General features: G+C 39.2%; 3 protein-coding genes across 5 annotated transcripts; 1 reads left to right on the top strand and 2 right to left on the bottom strand.

The window, feature by feature from the left end:
- Window positions 1-55: 55 nt before the first annotated feature.
- On the top strand, window positions 56-1,557 carry LOC133734500 (UDP-glycosyltransferase 79B6-like). Its single transcript, XM_062162133.1, has one exon. The coding sequence runs from the start codon at window positions 70-72 to the stop codon at window positions 1,429-1,431; it is 1,362 nt and encodes a 453-aa protein (XP_062018117.1). The 5' UTR covers window positions 56-69; the 3' UTR covers window positions 1,432-1,557.
- A 134-nt stretch (window positions 1,558-1,691) lies between these two features.
- LOC133728084 (uncharacterized) lies at window positions 1,692-11,789 on the bottom strand. Of its 2 annotated transcripts, XM_062155494.1 has the most exons (7): window positions 11,569-11,789; window positions 10,126-11,417; window positions 8,533-8,673; window positions 6,579-8,340; window positions 5,729-6,054; window positions 3,372-4,219; window positions 1,692-3,280 (listed from the first exon to the last, which is right to left on the bottom strand). In XM_062155494.1, the coding sequence occupies exons 2-7, from the start codon at window positions 11,401-11,403 to the stop codon at window positions 2,020-2,022; spliced, it is 5,616 nt and encodes a 1,871-aa protein (XP_062011478.1). In that variant the 5' UTR covers window positions 11,404-11,417; window positions 11,569-11,789; the 3' UTR covers window positions 1,692-2,019. The 2 variants fall into 2 exon arrangements, with proteins under 2 accessions (XP_062011478.1, XP_062011477.1); XM_062155493.1 differs by having other exon boundaries at window positions 10,126-11,789.
- Window positions 11,790-12,660: 871 nt separating this feature from the next.
- On the bottom strand, window positions 12,661-17,645 carry LOC133728081 (uncharacterized exonuclease domain-containing protein At3g15140). 2 transcript variants are annotated; one of them, XM_062155491.1, is made up of 7 exons: window positions 17,180-17,645; window positions 16,250-16,452; window positions 15,465-15,545; window positions 14,718-14,843; window positions 14,271-14,394; window positions 13,181-13,377; window positions 12,661-13,009 (listed from the first exon to the last, which is right to left on the bottom strand). In XM_062155491.1, exons 1-7 carry the CDS (start codon window positions 17,423-17,425, stop codon window positions 13,006-13,008), a joined length of 981 nt encoding a protein of 326 aa, XP_062011475.1. In that variant the 5' UTR covers window positions 17,426-17,645; the 3' UTR covers window positions 12,661-13,005. The 2 variants fall into 2 exon arrangements, with proteins under 2 accessions (XP_062011475.1, XP_062011474.1); XM_062155490.1 differs by having other exon boundaries at window positions 12,661-13,377; window positions 17,180-17,644.
- Window positions 17,646-18,030: the final 385 nt, after the last annotated feature.

The following is an 18,030-nucleotide window of genomic DNA, read 5'->3' as shown; positions in this document are numbered from 1 at the left end:
TGACCCGCACTACTAATTAATACTACTACTATTACCAACCCAACAACTGCAGACAGCACCACCATCGTTATGGATCCCTCGAGCTTCCACATAGCGATGTTCCCATGGTTCGCCATGGGTCACATGACCCCCTATGTCCACCTCGCCAACGAGCTCGCCTCTCGCGGCCACCGCATCACTATCTTGGTTCCCAAGAAAGCTCGAGACCAACTCGAACACCTCAACCTCCACACCAACCTTATCATCTTTTGCCCTGTCCTAGTCCCCCACTTCGAGGGCCTCCCTGAGGGCATCGAAACAGCCTCTGAGATCCCCTTGTCAGCCAACGGACTCCTCGCCGCAGCCGTGGACAAAACCCGGAAGCAGCTCGAGGAGTACCTAGAGGCTCATAAGCCCGACATGGTCTTCTACGACACTGCGTATTGGATACCAGAGATTGCTAGAAAGCTGGGGATTAAGACCGTTTGCTACAATGTCGTTTGCGCGGCAGCTCTTGCCTTAACACTTGTCCCGGCTAGGAAACTGCCCATTACGCCGGAAGACCTCGAGAATCCGCCGGCCGGGTACCCTTCCAAGAAGGTCGTGCTTCGCGGGGCAGAGGCCCGGTCTTTGATGTTCATTACGATGCCGTTTGGAGATGGGATCACATTTTACGACAGGACGGTAAGGGCGTTGAGAGAATGTGATGCCATATCTATTAGGACATGCAGAGAGTTAGAGGGTGATTTGTGTGATTACATGGAAGCTCAGTTTAACAAAACTGTGCTTTTAACTGGCCCGGTGTTAGGCCTCGGAGATGAGAAAGACAAGTTAGAGGAGAGGTGGGCTAAGTGGCTAGGGGGGTTCGAACCCGGATCCGTGGTGTATTGCGCATTTGGAAGCCAGTACATTCTTGAGAAGGACCAATTTCAAGAGCTGGTGTTAGGGTTTGAGCTAACAGGGTTGCCATTTTTGATAGTACTGAAGCCACCTATGGGATGTGATAGTGTGGAAGAGGCACTGCCTCAAGGGTTTGAGGAAAGGGTTAAAGGGAGAGGGGTGGTGTTTGGGGGTTGGGTTCAGCAACCATTTATCTTGAGGCATGCGTCGGTCGGGTGCTTTGTGAATCACTGTGGGTTTGGTTCAATGTGGGAGTCCTTGCTGACCAACAATCAGATTGTGCTGGTGCCGCACTTGGGCGATCAAATGTTGAACACCAAGCTACTGGTGAATGAGCTCAAGGTTGCTGTTGAGGTGGAGAGGGAAGCAAATCGGTGGTTTTCGAAGGAAAGCTTGAGCAAGGCTATTAGAAGTGTGATGGATGAAGAGAGCGAGGTGGGTGTTATGGTGAAGAAGAACCATGCCAAGTGGACTAAGACACTATCAAGTCCAGGGTATATGAGTGGTTATGTTGATAGATTTGTCCAGAGTCTGAAAGATATTAGTAAATAGTCTCGGTGTTGTATCACCATAACAGACGGTGAGAATCCTTGTGTATTTTCTTGCTTTTAGGCTTTACCTTAAAAATTGTAGTTGATTACAAATGCACAGGTTCTTCCTAAACCCAAAGGAACCCAATTTTTCGTTCCAAATCCCACTCTAATATTCATTATAGCAATCAAGTGAGCACTAAAAGTTGGTAAAAAAATAAATGAGAACATCAAAAACAAAGAACAGTAAAAGATAAAAATAAAAATAAAAAGGAACACAAGGAACCCATAATCCAAGACTTGAGAGCTTCTCTGAGAGAAAATGAAATTCTAAGGGTATTGTGTTGCAATTTGAAAATATATTTGTGAATACATCATGCTAGTAACATTGATTATGAGAAAATGAATGAAAGAATAGTGTCAAGATGCTATACATGGTGGTCCTCTCAGGGACAGTCACAACTTCAAAAGGTACTTCGGTAAAACGTGGTCTCAATAAATATGAATTCCATTTTTTAAATGACACTTGAGAAAAATGTTCACGTCCAAATTCCCGCAACAGCACAAAATTTTGCCATGGTTAGGCAATCCAAGCTGTGAAATCATCAGATCAATGAAAAGGTGACTTCGTCATTACTATCAACTCTATAAGTGAACAGAGGCAGAGCGTCTCGAATTTACAGTGGAAAGAAACATCTTTGTCTGGATGCATATGAACCAGCAAACCATCTCGAAAAACAAATTTTGAATCAAACCTGAGATGAGTATTTGCGGAAGCATTTGCCTTTTGAGTGAAGCTCTCCCTGCTGGGGTGGCATCTACATTCAGCAGGTGAAAGAATCTTATTTTCTGAGATATTGCAATCACATGTTCCTGATTCCGGCCACTCATATGTTTCAGTATTTCTGTGTCTCCTTTTATCATCAAATGAATTGTTGAAACCTCCGGAAACATGAATTCTTCTAACCGCTGAAAGAAGATCCACAGATAGTGATGCCACAATATCATGAACATCCTCCACTGTCCATTGGCTCCCATTTGATCGCCACTCCTCAATAAGAATTTTCTGTGTCAAACTGTGGAGGGTATCTAGGCATTCAGAGCAACAATGATATACGCATACAAACTCAGACTTCGTAGAGGGGCTGATTTTGGGAGGGAAGTTGACATCAGCGTTATGCACATCAGCATTGGTTTTACTTGAGAAGTTTGCATCAGGCTTATCTATGCACTCAGGCAGATTGGTTTGACTGGTGGTGCTTGGGAAGTTGACGTCTACAGTAACCTCATCAGCATCAGCCTTACCATCATTATGTCTACTACCAGCCTCTGTCAAGGACAAACCATTAAGGTTGTTGTAACTGGTCAAAGAACTAGAGAGCTTAGTGCTGCCAAATATATCAGAAGTCGGACTATCCTCAGGAATAGCAACAGATTCAGTGCATTCAAATCCATTTGGACGTTTCAAAGATTCAGAATCTCCTGCAACAACTGTATGGTGTTTGTCATTTTCTGACTCGTGGGGTTTAGGGTTTGTCCCATTCTGGTCATTCAAAACTTCATCAGAATCTTTAAGACAATTATCCAGGGTAGAATCAGATGGGACAATCTTCTGTCCAGAACAATCTAAACTTGCAAGTCTAACCTCAGAACAACCCAAATCAGTAACTTGTTCATTCACGTCAATACTGACAAATTTTTCAGCATCAAACCCTTCAGGGACAATTTCCAGCACTTCGTGCTCACTGGAGCATTTGCTTGTAACCTTTGGCTTGGAATCCTCGCTTTGAACTTGATCATCCATATGGTTATCGTCTGGAAGTCTCGGACCGGTAAGCTTAGCATCTGCCAATGGAGCATCCTGCTCTAAACTGAAATGGGAGCAATTGCTATTAGGTAACAACCCGGTAAAAAAGAAAAAAGAACAAATCCACAAAGACACTAATATGAATATCAAATTACCTCTGCAAGGTGTATGCCCAGCTATTGACCACATCTTCCAGATAGGCCACTTGCGACAAAAGGCGAACATATTGATATCTATCTTTCCCGGCTTGAACTTTTGCATTGATCTGCGCAACTAGAATCTCAAGAACCTTCCGTACCTCAGAAGAGACTTCTCTGAGAGATGTGTAGAGACCTCTATATGCCAATAAACCAACAGCAATCAGGCCTCTAACTAGGCCCAAGTTTTCTTTGCTTTTAATATTCTTTGCCACAGCTACCATTTCTAGCGAGTTGTTAGGACGAACTATACAGGAATTGAATGGCCAACCCTTCCAAGGTCCACTTATGTCTGCAGAAGGACCTTCTTTAAGTTTTGAAGTGAACCAACAAAGTTCAGCAAAATGAGGATATCGCAGTATCTGATAGCCAAATGAAGATATTGCTAGCAGAAGGCTTGATTTCCCATTTCCAGTTATATTGTTAGGTGGTGCAGAAGCTTTAAGAAGAGAATCAACAGGAGGTAGAGTTAAATTGTTGTTTGCATCAGCTGATCCATGATCTGCATTGTGATCAACCATCTTGGACTGACCATTTATACCATGAAAGTCTCTCTCCTTGCATGAAGTTGTATGAATGTGAGAAGTTTGATGAACTAACAGAACAATCTGTTGAACGAGATCCCTTGATAACTCTGCTGAAGATAGATTGATCACCAGATCATGGTTGAAATTTCCATCAACCTGCACAGAAAACCTGGGAACTGTATGCTTCACAGGAACTGACCGATGGCCATTTAAAATGTCACTCTTAAAGAACTGCCTTATTCTAACCGGAAGCACTGGACATGGAACTTCTGATGTAGCCTGTTGGAAAATTAGAAAAATGTACATATTACATTACTAGTATTGCTAGTTATTCTATTTATTTCATAAAACAGAAACATCAAATTCATTAAGTATTAGTTCGCCAGATAAATGAAAGAATGAAAGTTGAAAAAAATAGCCAAGAAAGCAACTTTATGCAAATGAAAATTGCACACTTTTGTCTTGTTCAGTAATTTCTAATAATTTAGGGATTGGGTGTTTGTTATTGACACATACAAAATGTCAATCTGCACACCCGGATTTCATTTGTTTATTATTTCAATTTGACTTCACCATACACATTTCTGTGAATTGTCAATCTACTAACAACTTTATGCTTATAATGAACAAGGATGAAATTTTTTAAAACATAAGAGGGTATTTTAGACAATTAATATAAACTCAAATTGCAATAATATTACAGTGAAAATGGTGTGTTGAGTCTGTTATTATTAGATATTTGAAACACAGAGCATGTAGCATCTTTCACCTCTCCCTATTACCAAAAAGAACCCAGACATGACCATTTCATCATTTAAATCCTGGAAAATAATTATTCTGCTTCAAGCTTTTTTATATAAAAATGAGTCCTCTTGGGAGTCTGAAAAAAAAAATTACAAGTAGTTTCAAGGAATTTGCTCAATTTAGTATTAGGTATTAGGTTTTGCTTTTAGTGAAAAAAAATAATAAGAAGCCTATGATGCATTCAAATCAAACAGAAAACATGATCCCTCCTTGGTAACAGAACTGTACTAATTATTCACCATAAAACATATTCTTATATTGTTTAATACTCGGATATACCAGGCAACTAGCTTTTTTTTTTTCTTTTTTTTTTTCACCCGATTGATTTGTCAGATAAAGACTCAGATAATGCTTAACTGAACACGTAAATTTATAGTCACAACAATTCATGTATGTTGCTTAGGCTATAGGCCTAACGAACTAAAAGGAAGAAAAAGAAAAAGGAAAAGAAAAAAAAAAGCACAGGAAACTGAACTAGGCAATTCCTAGAACTGGAGAAACCTATAACATCTTGAATGACTAGCTCTTGAAGGACTGAAGGGGATTTATTAGGCATTTGGAGCCCAGTAATTGCTGGAGAATTAAATGAATAAAATCCACAGTAGTGACCTTCCATGTAGGTATGGTGATAGACATATACCACTCAATTGTCATTAAACATTTTATTTTTAGCAAAAGACTGAACTATATACTGACCTCCGAGAGAAATTGATTGTGAGGTTTAAAATAAAAATATGGGGGGGGATACTTCCAAATTAAATAGCATTAAGAGTGGCAAATGTAGTGTTTCACAATGGAAGAAAGCAAATTCATAGAGGTTATGAGCATTAGAATTTGCCCTTGTCGACAAAGAAGTGGCCAGAATTCAAACCTTGTCATCAGCTACATGCTACACCACAGCTAAAGAAGCTCTAAAATTGTGTGATAAAAGGAAACAAAGAAAACAAACCAGCAAAAGAAATGAAAGAAACAATAACAGCCTACCAGAATCATTAAGGATGCAGAGACACTTAGAGACTCCACCTGCTCCACAAACAAGTTCCAAGCATGTGAAGCACTCTGAGCAACATCATCTTGGCACTCTAACATTTCTTCTGATTTGCATTGCTGTGATAAGGACACACTTTCCTCCAGACCACGCGCAAAATATGACTTTTCATTCTCAGGATGTTGATGCTTTTCATTTTCAGGACATTGATGGATTGATAAATCTGCATCACTGTCTTCTGTTACTTGATTAGGTGTCTCCACTGCCCACAAATCAATTCTTGGCATGAAAACTATACACGACCCCATGCTGGCACATTTCTCTGCAACAGAAAAAGAAAACTGCTCACAATATTGAAATTGAGATGCTTGAGAGAGCATCTCATACAAAAGGTGAATGTGAGTATTCATGTAACTGTCAAGAGCTCAACCCAACAGACTCCAAACATGGCTAAAGAGTGTACATTAAGAATAGAGTAATGCTAGTTTCAGTAAAAAAAAATGCAAACTTCAACTAAAAGCATATTTCTTTCTTGGTTCAGGAAGAACATCTGATGAATTTCATTGTAATATTGTATGACCAGGTAACTTACAAGGCTTCCTTGTGAAAAGTAGTAATCAATTGAAAGTTGCCAATGAAACTAATACAGTCACTCTTCCACCTTGATAAGAGAATTCACAGTCACACAACATTCTTTTTTCTTTTTTTTTGGCAAAAAATTGAGGGGCAAAAACAAATTGCACACAATAAACTCGAGCATTTAACAGCAGTATGAAGTAGGGAGGCATTCATGTAGTTAAAAATCTCTATGCAAACAACAAACAAGATAAATAGAGAGTAACATACTTAATATTTGTGTTATCCCTTGCGCCATATCTCCGTGTCCTTCTAGCAAAACTGTAGCCAAATCAACCTTCTGGATTTCTACATTCCCAACAAAACAGTGAAGAAGGCAGGAAGCAAGATGCCTTTGGCCAGATCTGGGATTTCCAGCAATCAATATCCGAAATCCTGGTTTGTACGTTGAGGCAACTAATGTGTTTTGCAACAAACTTGGGTGAGTACCACCATGGTGTTTAACAGAAGGCTCAAAATTCAAAATTCCGTCATCAACATCATCATTGCAAACATCAGAATCAGCAAGAGCAGTATCTCCATGTAAGATTCCAGCATGCAAAAGCTTTCTCTCTATGTCCTTTGCAACATCTGCTTCCTGAAGTAAAACATCAATATGGGACCACCAGCGATCACTGAGCATATTTTTCCTATTCAAGGCAGAAACCACCACACTTTCAATCATTGTTGCAGCTCTTCTCAGAGGAGTTGGCAACCAGAGCCGTTCATCAAGATAAAGGGATACAAGCATGGTAGATAATGGTTGTAGAAGACATGGGATAAGGTGGGTTGGAAGAGGAGAGCATATTACTTCATTAGCAGCTATTCCTACTTCCCTACGAGAGCAGGGAGGTGGAGAACATGTCAGAGCCTCCAACCAATCCCTGTCCTCCACTACAAAGGCAGGTAGAGGGAGGCGTTTGGACTCGGAATCTTTCTTTCCAGCAGCAGACAAAACTTCTTGCAAAGGGAAATTCCTTTTCAAAGAAATTATGGCTGCTTGAGTGCAAAGTGCCTGCAGATCTGCACCAGCAAATCCAGCAGTTCCTCTTGCAATCGACTTAAGCACGGATCCACTGACTGGTTTGGGCCATTTTTGAGTATGAACAGAAAGAATGGAAGCTCTGTCCTCTTCTGACGGTAGTGGAAAATAGATTTCCCTATCAAATCTTCCAGGCCGCCTTAGTGCTGGATCAACGGCATCAGGACGATTTGTAGCACCTATCACTACAACAGAACCTCGAGATTTCAAACCATCCATTAAAGCAAGCAGTGTAGACACAACTGAACTATGTGTCTGATCTTGTTGCCTAGTTCTAGAAGGTGCCAACCCATCAATCTCATCAAAGAATATTATAGAAGGTTGACATCTCTCAGCAACCTGAAACAAGAGTCTTAGCTGGCGCTCAGCATCACCAACATATTTTCCTAAACAATCAGCACCTTTACGAGCAAAATATGCTATTCGTCTATCACCACGTGCACATGCACCTATTAATGCCCGCACAACAAGAGTTTTACCTGTTCCAGGATACCCATGCAATAGAACACCTCTAGGAGGTGTGAGGCTGAGACTATCAAAGAATTCTGGATATAGAAGAGGTAATATGACAACTTCCTTCATGCATCTAATGACATTTTGAAGACCTGCAACAGATTCCCAACCCTGAAACAGTTTGCCACTCTCAGAGTCAGAGCCTCCAATGTACACAGGTGCAATTCTCACCAAATCTCGATGTAGCCTCTTGCTTTCACGTTTCAAAAACTCTTCATCATCTCCACAATTCTCCAACCACTTTTCTTCTGCCTCAATATCCTTTCGCAAAGCATCATTTGATAGCTTTCTGATTTCAAACTTCATTTTCTTAACCTTCAATTTCTTTTTGCGGGCTAAGTACTGATAACCAAGAGGCTGGAAGAGTTTCCTATGACCAGTACAGGCAATAAGAAACTTGCGATGATCAAATACGCAATTCATAGCTCGTGCACAAGGCTGCAAGACACAGGATGCAAGAAGCCATATAAGATACGCAGATCACATACGTATACTAAGTTTGAGAGTGAGGGCGAGTGTTGTCTGTCTACTTACAAAAATAATAAATCAAAAAATTTAAAAAAAAAAGTAGAGCACAAAAATGCATAATATATTGATAGTTTTCCTTTATGACAAAGAGCAAATACAAACCAAGTGGTAAGTTCTTGAACACCGATCAACACGGCATCCAATAGTTGCTCCTGGCCTTCCACAGCGGGTGCATTTTAACGCTCTCCCTCTGCACAGAGCGGCCCTTATATTTTTTAAGCATCCTAAACCAGCAAAGTAAACCTGCAAACAAATCAGATGAATTTATTGAAACATGACCTAAACTAGTAAATACAGATTCTTAACTTACAAGAGCAGATCTACCGATACAATCAAAATTAAATTAAAAAATAATAATTAATTCCATATATATATAGAAATATATGTTGATGGATCAAGCAAAAAAGATTGTTGCTTACTTCCTAACTACGTGTTCCAGCACAGGGAAGACAGAGAAGGTAATATGTAGATCCCTATTAATCTGATAAAAAGACATCATCAGTGCACATTCATGCAAAGGAATCTATTGTCCGGATCACCAACAGCATAGAACAAACTAACCAGCCATAATTTCCATAAGTATAAGTTAATAACAGGCTACTATATAAAAAGCATAAAACAAAGAAAATAGCCTATTATAATGGAATGAGAACTTTAAATGTAATATCAGGAAGATAATAAGGATTATCAAAATAATCTGCGAACTCGAGAAGCATGGTTCAGAAGATAAACTACCCCAAGGTGGTATTTGCAACTTCAATGTTACAATTGACTAAGGCATATGCAGTTTGTAAAGAGTGCTAGAAGTTTTGATATTAGAAAAATGACTATATATCTTTCTAATGCTGTACATGGAGTCCAATGACATGACATGAGGCCCTTTAGACAAACCCTACCACACACATAAAGCAATTAAGTTCAAAGTCATACTTTTCATGACTACATATCTTTCTAATGCTGTTCATCTAAACTCGTCCTTCTGATAAACTTTTCATGAAAACATGGTCCAAGACACTATGATGGATCACTTGGCTGAATCCGTTTTAGATACCAATTAAAACCACCTTATGTGGCAGAAAAACCGCACAATCAGAAACTTTCATTAAATGATGTGGCTATGCCACATTAGCTGCCACATAAGTGGTTTCTATGTGGTCCCTAAAAAGATGTTTCACTTTGCATTATTCTTCTTAATATACGTTAATGTTGATGTTTTCCTAGTTGATGTTGTTCTGGAGGTAACTTTTTGAACACAACACTGACAACAAGCAGGCCATTGCTATGGACCTATGATATAGTAAAAACTATAAAGTATAAACTATTTATTATGAGCATAGATGCGATGGTGGTATTACAGATAAAGAAAAAGAAAAAAAACCAATGAATACAAAATGTAAAGATGTGAGAAAAGCTCCAAGAAGGAGTCGATATGTAAAAGTGGCAATGATCTTTACTGGGCCAATTTCAAAGTTCATCCTTTTTTCTACTAGTGTGGAAGGGTGTGAAGAAGCAGAAACAAGTTCCCTACCGACCAATAGAGTTTTATTCTGTTCCTAACTCATCACCAATGTGGAAAACAAACATACCGATAAAAGCAAAACAACATGTTCATAACACTTAGATATCTAAAATCATAAATACAGATCCCATGATGTAAAGCAAAAAATGTTTCAACAGTAAGTCAAGAAATCACACCTCTGGACTCCATACAGCACAGTGTTGATGAACCCATGTTCCAGCAATGCCATAACGATCATTTATTGGACCCAAGAGACGTCCAAGCCAGCCAGGTTCATCACCAAAACCATCCCATATGTTATAGTCAAATTTCTCAGAGGCTGAAGAGCCACTATACGCTTCATTCTCAATGTCAACCGTATCCTGAGCTAATATTTTTGGAGGCATACCATCAGTCCCTCCCCCACACAAACCACATCGTCTGCCCTCCTTAATCCGTGACTTTCCATCTTTGGACATATCCACCTTCACAGTATTCACTTCTATTGGAAGTTTTCCATCATGCTCAGTCAAATGTGAATCCTTCCCATCGTCACCTTCAACTTCCGCTTCAACTCTGGGGACTCCAACAGCTTCTATGGCGTCACTTTGATCTTCTCCTTCAACAACACACGGTACTTGCTCTTGTTCCATCTGTTTATCATCTTTTTCGTCTTCAATCACATCAACTGATTGCTCCACCTGTTCATCAACTTGTTCCATCATTTCCCCACCATCTGCAGTTTCAGCAGCTTCCACTTTCTCATTGCCAGTGCACTCCTCCTCTAACTGTAAATCCCCCACTGCCTCAATTATCTTTGTGGAATCACCTTCCACAGTTTCCCTCTCAATTCCACCATCCTCTTCGCAATCCAACTGCATTAAATTATCCCTGTCCTCCCTCATCACCTCCTCTTCTTCCCCCACAACTTCCTCCTTAACTTCAAGCAACTCATTCTCTTCATGCTCCGAACCATGCGTTGCTCTAACCCTCCCTGGTCTCTTCGACTTCACAACCTTCGGCCTCCCACCTTCCAACCCTTCCTCATTCTCATCATCCAGCTCACTCCCCACTACCTTCCCTCCACTCACATCTTCAAATAGCTTCCTCTTCCCTCTCACAAACCCCGAATGCCCCCTCCTCGATCTCAACCTCGACTTCCACCCTCCCTCCACCTCTTCCTCCTCCTCCTCCTCCTCCTCCTTCACATTCTTCCCCCCACTCAATCTCCCATTCTTACCAAGCCTCCTCCTCTTCTTGGGCGGCCCCGGGGACAAATCAAGCACAACGGGGGCCCGGCGTGCCCTGGAGCTCCTCCGAAGCTCCGATTCACCGCTCCCGGGACCCGGCCCCGGCCCATCATTAGCCTGAAGATGATTCCTCTTATACACGGTTTCACTAATAGCATCAAGCCTCTTGTGCTTCTTCCGATTCCTCTGCCCCCACTGTTTACCACCACTCGGCGATGATCGCATCACAACAACAATTTCTACACACCAAAATTTCAATATCCACAAACCAAAAAAAAACTAAAAAAATCTAATCTTTTGGAGAAATGAGAATCTCTCTTTCTCCAATTGGGTCTCCGATTCAGCTCGGATTCAGATAATAGAAACTGTATTGAAGCACAAGTGACTCACCAGGTCATAGCTGTAAAGATCGGTTCTTGATTGGTAAAAAAAAAAAAAAAACAGAGAGAAATTTCAGCAACAGAAACCCTAAAATAACATTCCGGTGAAGCTCCGACGAGCTTTAGAGACCGAATATTGGATTTAGGGTTTTGGGGTTTGGACTCTCTTCTCCTCAAAGGTTCAATCTTTTTGTGTTTTGCCTCTGAAATCTTTGTTTGAGAGGTCTCTTCAGTTATAGAAACGACTAGGGCTCGAGAGCTTCCCCTGCTGATTTTTATTATTTTGCCCCTGCTCTCCCCCCACGCGCACTAGTAGCGCGTGCATTACACCGACCTGATTTTTATTGACGAGATGTGGGGGGTTTAATATTGTGAGATTTAGTGCACGCGCGTGGGGAGGGAGTTGGGGAGCGGGTGCCTGAGAATTTGCTCGGGTTTTTGGTGCTTTGGTGTTGCCGCCAAATTATGTTGGTTTCTAATTCGTAGAGTGAGAGAGGGGGGCACAAAGGGATATGGGGGAGATTTGGAATATGTAGAGTGTGAGGGGTTTGAAGAGCACAACGGCTCTTTTTTAGTGCCAAAATCTGTTGGAGATTGATGCCCTTCTTTTTTCCCATAAGTGGGGCAAGGAAATAGATATATAGATATATTCACCATTTGTGATTTTTCACTTGGGAAAGGATTCTAGTGACTTTAGTGGAGTAAAATTTCTCCTCCAATTTGGGATCTTCTTTCTGACATCATGCCTCATTCATCATCATTTAAGAAGTTTCATATCCCCTCACCTAAAAAATTGAAGAGAAAAGTGGATCATTTAGGATTATGGTTGAAGTAAAGTACAATTAGCCGAATTGGTAGTTATTACTTTTGTAAGTGGGGTGATCCCAAATTAGAGACTTAAACATCTTACATGGGAACATAGATCCACTTATTAGCATGATGATCTGTGTTGGAATTATTATTCGATTAAATACGACATCAGTTTCTTTAGTGCTGAAAATTAAATCAACTAAATTAAAATTTGGTAACAATTATTAGAGCAGTTCCAATGACGAGGCTATACTGCAGAAGAGAAAGAACAGGAAAAAAAAAAGTAGAAAGGGAATATAGAAAAGAAAAGGCATTGCTCTTCATTATAATCATTCCAACATTCAAAAGAAAAACATACCATTCACAATGAACTTCAGTGATACGCTAAGCCAAGTCCCCCCGCTTGATTGGGAGGTTGAGATGCCCATGGAGAACACATATATTTGGTAATATTTTGACAAGATCGAAATGAAACCTAAACACAGTTTTAAACCCCTATATATATGGGCAAATTCCTTGGTCCAGTAACTAGAGATGATTACCCAGAAAAAAAAAATTAAAAAAATTAAATAAAGAGAAGACTTTTATCACCAACAGATTTGCTTCACTGAAGCTCTAACAGCCTTGGTGCCAACAGTTACCTGAAAAATGCAAGGATGTGGCATCCTCAGAAATCCTTCAGATCTTCAAGAGATTGTAGAATAAGAACTAGCCAGGGAGAGAACCTTGAACTGAAGAATTGTATATTTCTCTTCTTTATCTTACAAGTTACAACTAACAGTTCTAGAAGAAATCCATCCGGAATCAACTACCTTATTCTGTTCTTGAATAGAAATTCAACCTTCTCAGGAGAATTATGATTCCTCCTCGCTGTAATCTGCAGTATTGCACCATCAGCAAGCATGTGTTGCAACACCCTTGCTATGTTCTTTGAGTCATCAAATCCAAGATGGTGACTTCCCAACAATGGCATGTGAAGTTCCTTCATCATTGTCATCATTCCTGTGGCCTGTCATCCATAACAAAGCAAACATCTTTATGTTTTGTTTGTATTTACAATTTAGAAGAATTTTTTTGGATTTGAAAACTTCGTATTGGCCAAAAAAGTATTTAGTGTAAACTGTTTAATGAGACTTCAAAGTTTCATTTATAATATCCATATGTAAAAATGAATGTCAAGTACTCAACAGAAAAGGAAAAAGGGAACGAAAAAAACATTGTTTATATCCGCTCTCCTTTTTCTTATTTCCAATGTAAACAAATAAAACTAAGTAATCAAACATAAATCCCTCATCTTGTTCCAGTTATCCAAATGCAACCTAAAAGAGTTCAACACAGAGACTAAAAGAAACGTCCTAAAAAGCTTGAAAAAGAGGTGAGTTCTGGTCTAGCCTAAAGAACCTAACTTGGATGCTTGGCATCAGATTCTGGATCTAATTTCACAAAACTGGAAACATGTTTGATGCATCATTCATGTACTTATATTCATGGTTGACAATGAGATTGTTAATGGAAATACTTGATTTAGAAAACTACTGGTCAAGGCTTTGTCCTACACATGGCTGTGATCATGATATTCACCACAAACAATAATCAGAAGGGAATTGTTAACTAACTCAATACGCCATATGTGGGCAAAGTGGCACTAATCCACAGACTAACAAAGTGAATATGGGCCACACTAGACTGATTCTATGAACTTGTCTTTAGATTCATATTTAGCGTCACCAAAACACCAAACCAAAAGTGAGCAACCAAAATAGAGTCACTTGCACCAGTCGAAAGTAGATAAACTGCCCTTTTTAAGTTAAACTAGTCATTCTTATGTTCCACAAATACAAGCAAAAGGCAGACGGCAACTTCTTAAATCACTAAAGAAAATATAAATTGAGTGAACATTACCCTTCTCTTGTAAAAATTTAGATAGACATCTTTGAGATTGATCCATTCCATAAAATATGACGGAAGCTTCACCTTTGCCACTTTGCATTGTTCAGGAACTTTTGTTTTCAAATCCCAGTTTCCACTGATACAACAAAGATATATCAGTAAAATCCAGATGTTGTTTATGCTTCATCTCAGTCGAGCATATAAGAAGACATTTTATTAGCAGGTTTGTGGCAAGAAATCATGGAGTAACTAAGCAACTTTTATATAAAACTTCAAGGTAAAGACACAACATGGTCTCATTATGAGGTTTAGTGGAAAACATTATTTCTATCCTGCATACTCAATGTCAGAGCATTACTAGTAACATCTATAACTTGAAAAGAAAGCAGAACAAGAAATCATAAGACTAATGAAGTATTAGGGCAGATAATTTATTCATACAGGAATAGAAAGAATTACCAAGTTACGAATGCTGCTTGATTAAGACACCCGCCCACCTCTTCTCTCCACAGTTGACGCTGAGTTAACCATTCTTCAAATTGTTGAAGAACATCCTTAAATGGTATAGCTGTGTCATGCCAAACACTGCAAGTCCATATAAGTGTCACATTGATGTTTGAGTAGCAGCATATAAGAAACAACAATTGTATTTTACCAACATTACTACAATCTGAAGATGATGTCGTAGTAATAAGGGTATTATATGAAACAGTTCTCAATCTAACAACGAAAATCTTGTTTGTTGACCCTCTATCACAAAACAACTCTCGTCAATCACCACCACTCATTGATTATTGGCTCCGTTTCAGCCTGCCTTTATAAGTCAAATCACTCTATATGATATTTAACCCCCTTTTTTAGTACATTAAGACTCGAACCTAAGACCTAAGCCTTCACCTACCACTCCAAATACTGCTTGAGCTAAAGCTATGGGGCTTCGAATTATCCCCTTGAGTACAACCTTCTAGGCTTTTCTACCCAAACAATCATCTCAAGAAATCTCTTACAAGTCAGATGTTCTTCCCATACATTGTGAAAGACTACTTGAGGTTGAAATTTTTTTTCTTTTGGTTTATATGGTTTTATGTATCCTGTGTATTGGGGGAGTTTAACTATGAATTTTCTTTTCTTGATCCTCCAACACTAATGTGATAGATGTCAAGAATAGGTGTTGTCAAATGAATGAGATCTGAAGGCCTGATATACCGGTCGACTCCAAATTTGCCATACTTTCCTTCAATATATTCATTTATCCTTTTCTCGCTCATCTCCGTTGGCCTTACAAACCTGCAAAAGAATAATAAAACTTTCAGAACAAATTAGCCAGTTCCGGAAATCTTGCCTTTCAGATGAAAAAAATAATAATAATTACTTTTGTGCATATACATTATATAGAGGTATGAACTGACAAACAAAGAAGAAAAAAGAACCAAAAACAAAGAACTCCCACGTAAACTACCGCGCAGTAATAGATACCCCCTCCCTTTAATTGTCTGAATAATGTTTTTTTACATTTTTCCTCTCGGAACATGTCAGATATATTGTTAAACAAGCATGAAGAGCATACTAGAGTAGACATTTCTAATAAAGTTACAGAATGTGAAGCAAGTAATTGGTCGTTTACAACTTTACATCATATGGTCTTCTGTAAAAAGAATACCAGTGATTGCCGTCTGTTTAGATCCGACACAGTCATCAGTAAAGTTGTTGACTCTGATTAAGAGATGGCATATAGTAATTTATTGCTTTGAGGACTCTAAATTGAGCTTAACCATAAAAAGAAACCATGAAAGTGCAAAGGTTCATGTTCTTTTTCCCTTGAAATATTTAGAAATAACAGTAACTATCTACTATCTACAATATGAATAATAGTACTGCACTGGCCTTGCTATACAAAGTATATGTAGAGATCTGACCAAAATAGTATTAGTAGAGGAAAGGCAGATTAGTAACTGAGTTGCAGTAAAATGTCTTGAGGAAGTGTATCAAACCTGTGAAAAAAATCAACGACATTCATGGTTTTTGCATCAATGATTAGAACTGGAAACTCAAGAATTTCAATTTTTCCCTCCAGATCAAGCACAAGAAAATAATCCAAGTGCTGAGAGCAAATGAGGTTTGACATGGAATTTTTCACTTGAAGATCTCTGGAGCAATCATGATTGAACTTCTCCATGTGGGCAGGATCCTCCATCTTCAAAACAAAGTAACTCTAATAAGACTACAAGTTAATGTACATATAGAAGCCATGACGAAACTGGCAAGCGTAAAAGACCTATTGTTACATTAAATTCTATTTTTTGGCATTTCTGCTTCTTAAATGATATAAAGAAACAAAAATAAAAATAAAAATCGACCATCAGACATGCGTCCCTTTCCCCTTTAGTTCCTTTTAAGACTACCTACAGACCTATCTAGGAAACTGCAAGTTGCGCCCTTTCTAAAATGCCAATATGCAATTACGACTTCTGTTTGATCTAATAGATTATGATTCAAATGAGTTTCTAAAAAGTAGTTGAGATGTAACTAAATGCTCCTTATTCTGACTTTCAAATTCAAGCCATGCCCTACTCAGCAGCTAGTCTGCAACGTGATGCCAATCGAAACAGTAAACATATATGCTAATAGCCAACCAAATAAGATTTGCTAAAAACAGTCCAATTTCAAGCAACCATTCCAGCATCCCGAAACTCTTCGATTCCAATTCACAAAAACAAAACGCAACAAAACACAAAAATCGAGACACACTTTCATTCAGGCATTTGATCAAACAGGTGGCGTGCAACAAAATGCACTACTAACACACAACCCAGATCACCATCCAAACATCAAAACAGTACGATAACTATCACATTTCTCACTAAACTAAAAGTGGGTTCAGATTCAAGACTTAAAAATTCTGGGTGTTTCTGGAGCCAGACCATGGAGCACTTCCCTTGTGTGTAGTACAAGCACATGGGCTTCCACCTCTCGCCGCTCCTTTTCGGAGCCGGGAATGCCGGAGTGGACGGCTCACCGACTTCTCGGGAAGCCGGGAGAGAGGCAAAGGCGGTGAAGGGACGCATTGAAGGGAGTGGGCGAGAGGTTTTGATGAAGGGTTTAGTAAGAGTGGTAGAGAAGAGTAGTGGAAGCAGAGGCCGAGTCACTATGGCTCTTGGGAATGACATAATTCCCACTTTGCTTTCTTTTTGTGTTTGTGAGGGAATCAAGGGTTTGAGTCGGTTAGAGATTAACGGCCTCTTGGCGGGTAATCTCTGGTTTCACTCATCTGTTGGTGATCCGATTTATCTATATACACACTTCTGTTGTAGTACTTGTACTCTCTTTAGTCCCTTTTAGTACCCAAAAAATGTGTCCTCTAAAAGGGTACAAATACTAAAAAAATAAAAATTGAAGAGCTGCAAGTGTTTGCATTCTCAGTTTGATTATGTGAACCCTTCACGCATATTTTCCTAACGGCATTGCGGATTCGCTTACTAAATCGGGTCTTGATCATGACCATGGTGTTGTCGTATTTGACTCCCCTCCTCCCTAAGCTGCTACTGCGTTTCTTTATGATCTCTGTGAAGTTTTTAGGAATATCGTTTTAGTCACTCAACTTTAATCACTTTTTTTATGTGACTTTTTTTATTGGAAAAATTCACCCGTGGACTAAAGTGATAGTCGGAGTTAAATTTGAGTGACTAAAGTGAGATTTTATAAACATGAGTGACCAAAGTGTTAATCAAGCGAAAGTTGAGTGACTAAAACTATATTTTTTCCATTTAAAAAT

This window comes from Rosa rugosa, chromosome 2, assembly GCF_958449725.1.
Source record: "Rosa rugosa chromosome 2, drRosRugo1.1, whole genome shotgun sequence".
NCBI classification, from domain to species: Eukaryota; Viridiplantae; Streptophyta; class Magnoliopsida; order Rosales; family Rosaceae; genus Rosa; species Rosa rugosa.
This window is presented reverse-complemented; position numbering and strand designations above follow the sequence as displayed.